General features: G+C 37.4%; 1 protein-coding gene across 1 annotated transcript in view; it reads left to right on the top strand.

Annotated features, from left to right (window-relative positions):
- The window catches only part of LOC127645622 (A disintegrin and metalloproteinase with thrombospondin motifs 7-like), a gene marked incomplete at its 5' end in the record, with an annotated part of 80,250 nt that overhangs the window by 7,116 nt on the left and 61,969 nt on the right, over positions 1-11,165 (top strand). The window contains 3 exons of the mRNA XM_052129293.1: positions 2,872-2,955; positions 4,974-5,098; positions 5,371-5,520. Of these exons, the coding sequence (XP_051985253.1) occupies positions 2,872-2,955; positions 4,974-5,098; positions 5,371-5,520 (359 nt within the window). The remainder of the gene's footprint in view (positions 1-2,871; positions 2,956-4,973; positions 5,099-5,370; positions 5,521-11,165) is intronic.

The following is an 11,165-nucleotide window of genomic DNA, read 5'->3' as shown; positions in this document are numbered from 1 at the left end:
CCTGAGCAGGGCTGGACTGGGAAGACTAATCGGCACAGGATTTTACATAGCCAAAAGTTCGCTGTACTTTTCTGCATATCGCGGCGCCGTTTTGTAGTCCGTTCTGCATAGCGCGGCGGCTCATTTTAGCTTATTGCGGCCCATTCGACTCGTTTCGCGGCTGACCCACCAGCCCGCTCGGTTCTCCCGATGACCAGTCCGCCCCTGATTGGCCCCAAAATGTGTGTGGGCCCACTGGGAAAATGCCCGGTATGCCAGATTACAAGCACAATTTATGATTCCAGTATTGTCCAATTTTATTTGAATAAGTTCTTTGATCGTAATCTTGACCAACTGTTTTTGAGATTTCGGTGTTCCACCATTCCAAGTAGATAGGAGCTGCACTGGCATGACTGGAAATAGCCTCCCGAGAGCGTTTCAAATATGGCCGACAGTGGACTGACTTGCTGGAAAGACTTTGCTTCATAATGCCGATGCCGTGCTCCATAGTGCGCGACTACTGTCTTTTGACAGTGTCCCAACTCTCAAAGTATAATGAGTGTTAAGCGCTGCCCTTGAGTACAGCCAACAACTGCACAAGTTGAGCTTGAACTCATTAACTTACACTTAAAGTGGTTGTTGTTCTCCGACTGGATTGGTCGTCTCGGTAGTTTTTACAGTGCTTCTGAAGAAGTCAGGAACCAGAAAAGGATGAATGGTGGACCTTTTGATTTATTGGAATTCTCTCTGTAAAGTTCCCCTCCAGAAAGTCGTCAACACTTCTTCATTTCATGTATTTTCAGGGGCCTTTGAACTACTAGTACAAAGAGAGGCAAAGAGATTGTGAAATAGACTCAACTGCTGTTGTGTTTACTCTTGTGCATCTTCTTTGCAATTTATAGAATCAGTAGTGAAGATGAATGGTTTGTGCCTTAGGGGGATTTTTTGAGTCATCATCACAGTTTTTCACAATTGATATCCTGAAATCTCTGTAAATTTGTGTCTAGTTACTGCTCAACTGTAAAGTTCTTTTAAATATGTTTTTTGTTTCCAATACTATGAATGCTTGGGCACAAGATGTGTTAAATAAAACATGTTTCAGCAATTTCCATAGTTCAGAGGGCAGTGCTTTAGAATGATTTTTCACTCTGGAAGAGGCAAGAGAGATGTATCACCTACACATAGTTTTCTTGGTCTGCTATTGATGTATGCTTCCTGAATGATCGGCCATTGTGTTTTAATGCATGTGATTGACAGAATATGCAGCATCTTAACACTCACTTTTCTTCATTTTTACTGAAAGCAGTGGCTGCAGTATGTTATCTGATTATTCTAATCATTTCAGCGTGAATCTTACCCTTATCAGTCATAAACACGTTCAATTTTGCTACATTATCGTCCTTCCCTCCATTCAGTGTCGGAACAGGCAAGCGACATAGGATACAATTTGAACCGGTTTATTGAAAATACATTTTAAATGGTGAGAAGTTTTAAACCCGTGATTTGGCACATTAAGTATAAAAAATATTCCTTAAATGCTTAACCAGAAATAACTTTTGTATGTGTGATAAACAGAAGCACATTTATTTCGGTTTATATTATTTATTCTATTATTTTGGGCACCCACTGGTAAAAAAAATCAACAAATCGTCAAAATTAAGTCAAAATTTAAATTGTTGGGTGAACGATTCCTTTAAAGCTAGTGAAACAATTTCTTTATGGAAAGATTTATACAAAACTACTACAGATTTTTTTGGACTAAGAGCACTTTTCTATATTCTAAATGTGTGCCTAGAGCTGGTGTCTATGAGATCTAGCTAAGTTTGCCACATGCGCCGATCAGCCACAACATTAAGACCGCCTGATTGGTGTTGTGTGGGTCCCACTCGTGCCGCCAGGGCGGCATCGGCCCACATCTCAGAGTGGCGTTCTGGGATTGTGTTCTTCTCACGACAGTTGTACAGAGCTGTTATCGTGGACTTTGTCGGTTCGAACTAGTCTGGTCATTCTCCATTGGCCTCTCCCATCGGAGGGGCGTTTCCGTCCGCGGAGCTGCCAATTACTGGATGTTTTTTTTTGTTGAAAAAAATCAACAAATCGGCACCTATGTCCTTTAAATGGATTGGTAAGGTTAGGGTGATACATATTCATTTATATACAAATTAATATACACTACTCAATGCTAAACCAGTATATATAGTATACTCTCTCTCACTCTCTCTCACACACACACACACACACACACACACACACACACACACACACACACACACACACACACACAAAGATCCCCCATTTAGCCTTAACAGACTGTAGGGGCAAGTGCTGTTAGCGAGCACCTATGAAGGCCAGAACGGTACACAAGGGGGTGGGTGGCCAGCACCACGCCCGACCGCCTTTGTCTCCCCAGTGGCAATGTTTTTTTTTTACACACCGCACCAGGTACTCATTTTAGGCTGAGTCGACCTAGGGGAAGCCCGGGACCAGTTCAGATAATTGTCACTGGTGTTGGTCGCCAGGTTCGTAGAGCAGTGCGCTAACACACACACACACACACACACACACACACACACACACACTTGTTTATCCAATAACTTGTTAGAAACAGCACAAGTTGTGATACTATTTCTGAAGTGATATTTTTGAATTCATTAGTGATGCTTTTTATGACCGTACTCAGTTTTACAATTTTTTTAAATGTACTTGTTCTTTGAACTGTCGTATATAAGCAATATCACACTCGCAATCGTGCTATATGACCCTAAATCAGCACTGATGTACATAATCACTTCATCAGTGATGATGTAGGGCCATTTCGCACTCTTGCTCATGTGATATTGCTTCGATTTTATATATATAGAATATCTTAGATCTCAGAATGCTGTTTTCTAGGTGGCAGGCTTGTTTCGGGATGCCAGTATTGGAAATGCCATCAACATTGTAGTTGTGCGTCTCATTCTCCTGGAAAAAGACGAGGTAAGCAAGACGGGAGTGCAGCCTCAAGAAATCAAGCTCTTAAAAAACAGACCAGGCATTGTGAATCAACAATTGCTGCAAAGAGTCCTGGGGCAAAATGTAACTGCAGAATATGTGGAGTAACATAAATATACATGTGTTAATAGTGCCTTTGGCCCAAGAATGAAATAAAGCAATAAGCAATGAGAGGCCATGTGTTACAGTTATTTCACCATGGTTAAAGGATGTTGCCAGGATTGATGTCTTAAGCACCCTTAACCGTGGTAAAATCACTGAAATGCACAGCCTCAAGTGGCTTTTATAAAGCAATAAGCAATTGCAACAGGAATGTGATAAAATGCAACACTATTAAATTAATAATTGCATCTTATATGAGCCCTAATCCAATGCTCTGTAAATCTAGAAACATTCATGTTTGCTGAATGTAAATATTTCAAAGGTGTCGGTCATTGATGGACATCCTGTGACATTCATTCAAATTGTCATATATTCCCTGTTCCTGTTTCCTGTGTTAGTTGTGTAGTCCTTTTGTAGTTTTATTTCATGATTGATTCTCCTTGATAGTTTCCCCTGGTGTTCCTCATTCCCTAATTGTTTCTCCAGGTGTTCCTCATTCCCTCATTGTTTCCCCTGGTGTTCCTCATTCCCTGATTGTTTCCCCTGGTGTTCCTCGTTCCCAGATTGTTTACCCTGGTGCTCCTCATTCCCTCATTGTTTCCCCAGGTGTACCTCGTTCCCAGATTGTTTACCCTGGTGCTCCTCATTCCCTAATTGTTTCTCCAGGTGTTCCTCATTCCCAGATTGTTTCCCCAGGTGTTCCTCATTTCCTGATTGTTTGCCCAGGTGTTCCTTATTCCCTGATTGTTTCCCCAGGTGTTCCTCATTCCCAGATTGTTTCCCCAGGTGTTCCTCATTCCCAGATTGTTTCCACAGGTGTTCTTCATTCCCTAAATGTTTCCCCAGGTGTTCGTCATTCCCAGATTGTTTCCACAGGTGTTCCTCATTCCCTGATTGTTTTCCACAGGTGTACCCCATTCCCAGATTGTTTCCCAGGGTGTTCCTCATTCCCTAATTGTTTCCACAGGTGTTTCTCATTCCCAGATTGTTTCCCCAAGTGTTTCTCATTCCCAGATTGTTTCCCCAAGTGTTCCTCATTCCCAGATTGTTTCCACAGGTGTTCCTCATTCCCTGATTGTTTTCCACAGGTGTACCCCTTTCCCAGATTGTTTCCCTGGGTGTTCCTCATTCGCCGATTGTTTCCCAGGGTGTTCCTCATTCCCTAATTGTTTCCCCAGGTGTTTCTCATTCCCAGATTGTTTCCCCAAGTGTTCCTCATTCCCAGATGGTTTCCCCAGGTGTTCCATGTTTTCCTTTGTGTATTTAGAACTTGTTTCCCTTGGTTAGGTTTTCAGTCATAATTGTATTATGCTCGGTTTTTTTTTTAGCATTTATTTAGATTGCATTTATTTGGTTTGCATAGTTAGTTTGTTTATTCTTTTGTAAATAAAGCTGCAAAGGTCTACAAAACTAACACAGGAAACAGGAACAGGGAACTAAACAAGCATATCAACATGAAAGTCTAGACAAAGACAGGGAAAATATGACACATAAAATAAATTTCTAACCTAAAAGATGAAAATAACCATCAAAATCTCTAAATAGGCAATATCCCTTTTATATACTGTATAAGGATAACTGATGCTTACATTGCCTTTAATAATGTGCAACACATAAAATAGCTGTTTTTAGTGTTTCACAGTTTTTTATAGCAAACTAATATAACATCTATTAATATAGAATTCAAGGTGCATATATCTTTAAACAAGGCTCTTTGAACAAGTTATTAAAACGTGCTACCCCTTTGATGCTTGCCATGTTTTGTGTCTGGTTGCATTTCCAATTGCTACACAGCCACGTTGATTAAGAAATGGTGTCTTTGCAATAAAGTTTATCTTGGATGTAATTCAAAGATGTTATATCTTTATATTTAATCCTTTTTATTGGGTTTAAACTGTCAGGAGGATCTGAAGATCACCCATCACGCTGACAACAGCCTGAACAGCTTCTGTAAGTGGCAGAAGGGCATTAACATGAAGGGTGATGAACATCCAGTCCATCATGATGTGGCTGTCCTGCTCACTAGGTATGCACAGCCTGATTGTAATTCATTTTACATTGTTTACATATAATCATAGCACACGTGGTTGCCCTCTGCTTGATGTAATTGCACCTTTTCGATTAAGTGTCTAATGAAGGTTTCAGATTTTGAGCAGCTTTGCATCTTCAAGTCTTTTCTGAGTAGTTGCTGTTAATAGAGATGTACTGTATCATACTAATGACTAATTTGTTCATCTTGATGAGCTGTATTAAGCAAGATTGACAGTAAAGAGGTTCATCACTTTATCTTTAACACAGGAAAGACATCTGTGCAGCTATTAATAAGCCGTGCGAGACGTTAGGACTGTCTCACATGGCTGGGATGTGCCAACCACATCGCAGCTGCAGCATCAATGAAGATACAGGCCTTCCCGTGGCACTTACAGTAGCACATGAGCTCGGCCACAAGTAAGTCTTTTAATACAGGTAATGTATATTTTTCTCTACAAATTTCAGTCTGTTCAAGGTAACTGTAACAATGATTATAGTATGCATTTTACTACATATTGCATATTTGTAAGCATTTGAAGTTGAAAGTTTACTTTAGTTTTGACTAGAACGCTTAGCGTCTGCATAGAGCCGAGCGATCGCCTTTCAAAGTATACTTCGCTTGGCGGTGCGCGCCTTGGTGCATGCATACGCAGGTGGTTGACGCATGCGTGCTACGACTGCTATGAGATACTGGACCACCTCATACACACTTCTTGACGTGCACGTCCACTGTTGTTGTTTACAACTTTGTCTCCTGTTGTTTAGGGGTAATTACATCTAGCGTTTCTTCGTGACAGCAACCGATCATTTGTGAGTGTTGCCACCTTGTGGACCCATTCGTTAATGGAAATAATTCCAGGTACCAGAGATACGCACTGTTTGAAAAAAAACGGGCCACACGCATTCAGTGCTCGAGTACTCCACTGATGATGAAATTTGCGTCATGCGTCCTGTACACAGACTCCTAGCATTCAGGTCTAGGCGAAGTATAATTGGGGCTTTACACTAAAGTGAGTAGTTTGGATCAGTGTTTCCCAACCACTGTGGTGTGCCGTGAAAGGTTGTCAGGTGTGCTGTGGATAATTATCAAATTCCACAAAATAAATAATTGCATGACATTTTTTTTTTATAATTTCAGGGACCTCACCTTTCGGAGAAATTTACCGTTTTGAAACCATAATCGGTCACTTTTGTGATAGTGAAGAGCAATGATTTATGTGCGAAATTTAGTGATATTTATACAAATTAAGGGTCTTTCACAGGACTCGCGTCAGCTCTGCAGAATACATTGAAGTCCATGAAGTGACGTCACACCAAAGTGTTTTTCACACACGTTTTTGCTTCACCAATAATGTCTTTGAGATATTGAGCAACAAGAGATATTTAAAAACTGTCCAAATTTGTGAAGAGACATTGAATGCCTCAATTTCTTTTAAATAAATATTACCTTATCGTTTATGAATATCAGAGACCCCAGTTATTGAGCTAAATTAAATTCACCAAAGAAAACGCTTCGACCTAAACATAAACCTTTTATTACTTTCTGCTATAAAGCAACTGCAAGATTTTTCTCTCTCTTACAAATACATGTTTTCAAAGTTTATTGTGCACACCTCCCGCTTTTTTTTATGTATCAAATTCGTAAAATCAGGAGGGAGGGAGGGAGAGAGAGAGAGGGAGGGAGAGAGGGGAAGAGAGGGAGGTAGAGAGGGGAAGAGAGGGAGGGAGAGAGGGGGAGAGAGGAAGAGAGGGAGGGAGAGAGGGGGAGAGAGGAAGAGAGGGAGGGAGAGAGGGGGAGAGAGGAAGAGAGGGAGGGAGAGAGGGGGAGAGAGAGACAGACTCTCTCTGGTATCAATTACAGCTTTACAGTGACTGGATCTTTTTGCCGGCATCATTCCAGCTATATTGCAGCTAAATTTGTTTGATTTATTGTTTATAGTTCCCTTCAAGATAATGTGATTATAGTTTGGAAGTCCTCAGTGGTCCATTGTGTCAATGAGCTCAGCCTGTAAAAGGCTTTTATGCACTGTGAAGCTTAATGGGTGTAGGCGCAAAGTTGGGCATTTTCTTCTTCACAGGAGCGTGGCATTAAACGACGGCCTGTTTGTTAGAAGCCTCATTAGAGACATGTGCTTGGACTTGTGCTTTGTTTGATCTTGTACCATTTGCTCCACCACACATGCTTTTTATAAATGTTTGTGGTCACACCACAGAGATATAAACAGGGATATCATGATAAACGGAGCCCAGCAGAGGTTCAGAAAAAGCAGCTCGTGAGATTCTTTGTTACATTTTTCTGGGAAAACAAATTGTACTTGATAAACTGAGACAAACTAGCTAGATGTTTACTTTGTGTTTAAATGTGTTTCTATAGATGTGTTACATTTAAAATAGGTCATTCTCAAAAAATAACGCAACAACAATAATTTTATAGCACTTAAGATGAGTAATGATATTGGTACTTTACTAGAATGAAATCACATGTTTAGGGTTGGAAGTTGTAGTTTAAGAATTAATGGTGGAAATCATGATGATGATGATTATTATTATCATTATTATCATCAGTAGTAATAGTAATAATAATAATAATAAAAATAATAATAATAAAAATAGTGAAAAGCCAAATAAATAAATAATTTGATGAATTATAATTAAAAACATATTATTAATATTAATATTATTATTATTATCATCACCATTATGATTATTATTATTAAGATTTATTATGATAATAATAATAATTTTTAAATAAAAATATAAATAAATAAATAATGGTGAGAATCTCATCATCATTATTATTATTATTATTATTAATAATAACAACGAGATTTAAAAATATATATATTTATGGTTTTTATTATTATTATTATTATTGATGATGATGATGATGATGATGATGATGATGATATAATATTATTATTATAACAACAACAACATTATTATTATTATTATTAAATATAAAAATAAATAATGGTGAGAATCTCATTATTATTATTATTATTATTATTATTGTTATTATTATTGTTATTATGTTTTTTAAACCATCTTAAAGTATTACTCTGAGTCTTGGGAATCATGTGTGTCCTGAATGTGTGATTACAGCCTTGCAAAGTACCAATATTTATTTATTGTTACTAACCCCAAGCCCAAGTGCTTCAGTATTATCTGAACCCTGTCACAATAAGTTTGGAGTTTACTTAAAATTTTAATAGATAACGGAGTAAACTTTAATATTATCACACATTTTAAGCATGCCTGTTATAAATCACACATACGATTTAGAAAAAAATTATAAGTCATGTTTAACGAGTCAATTTTGCATCAGAGCAAAAATGACTAATAACAGCCTTAGAATGAAAATATAATGGATTACAGTCAATATTCTAGTGCTATGTACAAATATGTTTTCTTAAAAGAAATCACTATAACAGAGTTGAACTATTAAGCTTGATGAGGCCAGTTTAAGTAAACAAAAATGAAAATACTAAATGACTGTAAGAGAATCGTACCTCCATGTACTATGTTGTATGTAGTACAAATAAATTGCGATGTCACTCCCTTAAATATTATGTCAAAGTTTAAACCATTATTTTATTATTTAAAAATGTCGCAGCAGAGAGTAAAGGGACAAAGACATACTCTCCATTGTGGACTGGTAATCATACTAAACAAAATCTATCAAAATCAAATAATGCGACTTAAAGGGACAGTTCACCCAAAAATGAAAATTCTCTCATTATTTATTCACCCTCATGTCATCCCAGATGCGTATGACTTTCTTTCTTCTGCTAAACACAAACAAAGATTTTTAGAAGAATAGTTCAGCTCTGTTGGTCCTCACAATGCATTTTTGGTTGAACTATCCCTTTAAGATCAGTGTGGTGTTTATTATCTGTATAAGTCATAGTGGTGGTGGTGTAGTGGTCTAAAGCACATAACTGGTAAACTGGTAATCAGAAGGTTGCTGGTTTGATCCCCACAGCCACCACCATTGTGTCCTTGAGCAAGGCACTTAACTGCAGGTTGCTCTGGGGGATTGTCCCTGTAATAAGTGCACTGTAAGTCGCTTTGGATAAAAGCATCTGCCAAATGCATAAATGTAAATCTGCTTTGTTTGATGCTGTTTATGTTTTATGTATGTTTATTGGTTGTGGAAATGGCTGAAGAAAGGAATAGGGGACAACACAGACAGTATGGCTTTAATATCATGTTATCTTTGTTCTCTGTGAATTCACCCAAATGGAACACGTTCTAGCTCACGGAACCTTCCATTTATGAGTATTCTTTTGTAACCAAGCAACCACATGCAATTATAAAATGCCTTATTTCTATCAAGTGTGCAGCCTATCTTCACTGTACACAGTGATCACCGACGTATGCGTATCAATACGGTTAACGAATTACGAAACCACACTGAATACATATAACCCAACCTCTCCACCTTGCTGTGACCTACAAGCAGTGTTGGGGAGTAACCAGTTACATGTAACACAGTTACGTAATTTAATTACAAAATAAATGTAACTGTAATCTGTTGCAGTTACTGAGAAAAAATGTGTAATTAAATGACAGTTACTTATGAAAATGTTAACGATTACAAATGGGGTTACATCTGAATATTTTTAGGTGGAACACACACACAGTTGTAAAAAGAATAGTATGCAGATTTTTACTATTTTTTTTATTCACCCTGCCTGGTTTAAATGCTTGACAATGATTAACAGTTCAAACCATTCATTAGAAATGTTGAAAACGAATCAAAAAGTAATCAAATGTAATCAGTTACATTACTTAAATAATAATGTAATTGAAATAATTGCACTACTTGTTATATTTTAAATAGGGTGACTTGTAATCTGTAACCTATTACATTTCCAAAGTAACCTTCTCAACACTGCCTACAAGGACATAGTGATGAAAACTTTAATTCCATATTAAATGGAATTAATTGTATGGAAATGTGAATTTTATCTTATGTACGTGAACTGAACATTAAAAGGTTTGTATTGTTACCTTTTTTTTCCAATTTCAAAGCAAACCAGATTAAATAAATCACAAGTTTACAACCTTTGATATGAAGCAAAAAAGGTTTTGAAAATCAGGCAAAAAGACACTTACGGTACATTTATTACTTAATGAGGTGACAATAAAATGAGGTGGTACATAAAACAATTATATAAATATATTTATAGTCATTGATTATTAGAATAAAATGCCGTAAGCTACAATGGGGCTAAAGGCACCCCTAAAGGAAATTTAGCTTTTTGCTGGTCACAAAATATATATATATATATATATATATTCTTATTGAATATTGATGGAGCAACATAATGTGTGTGAAAAGAAATAATAACGGAAGGTTATTATATATAAAAAAGGTGTTGAGGGAGCCTTTTACACCACGCTTGGGGTAGAAGTCTCCCCACTTGGGGTAAAAGGCCCCTAGGGGGTTTAAAGTGATATCATGTAGATACCGGGGCAATAGCTATAGGGCTCAGTTTGTACTAATGCAAATCATTTTGAGACAGCAAGATGCTTTTTTGAGTAACATATTAAGATGACGCTTTCTCAAAATAACCTTCAGAAAAAAGTCATTTCCAAAACCATTTCCTGTCCATTTCAAACGCATTTGGCATTTTATTACATCTCAAGTATTCAATAAACAAACTAATCTTTAGTATGATTGGATGAGTCAACGTGAGCCCACTTTGAACAAACCTGTTCCCCCCACTATAGAAAAACAGTGTGTTTTATAGGTGCCTTTAGCCTCTGCAACAGAGGGGCTTTTTACCCCAAATACTATCCTTTCACTTATTGGACAGTTATTGAACATTGTTTGATTTAATAACCTTAAACAAAACTTAAACAAGAATGATAAATAAGTATTTTGTCTCAAAAGAAAAGGGATTTTCATTAGCTACATAAATTATTAGCCCCATTGTGTCCTATACATATATCAATTTACAGCCTTTCCCTCTTGGGAAAACAGACCAAAAATATTGAGGACACATCTTGCACTCTGGGGCAAATTGTTGTCAAATAAAGTGCTCTCTGGAATGAGA

This window comes from Xyrauchen texanus, chromosome 1 (genome assembly GCF_025860055.1).
Source record: "Xyrauchen texanus isolate HMW12.3.18 chromosome 1, RBS_HiC_50CHRs, whole genome shotgun sequence".
Lineage (NCBI taxonomy): Eukaryota > Metazoa > Chordata > Actinopteri > Cypriniformes > Catostomidae > Xyrauchen > Xyrauchen texanus.
The sequence above is the reverse complement of the archived record's forward strand: the minus strand, read 5'-3'. Positions and strand labels throughout refer to the sequence as shown.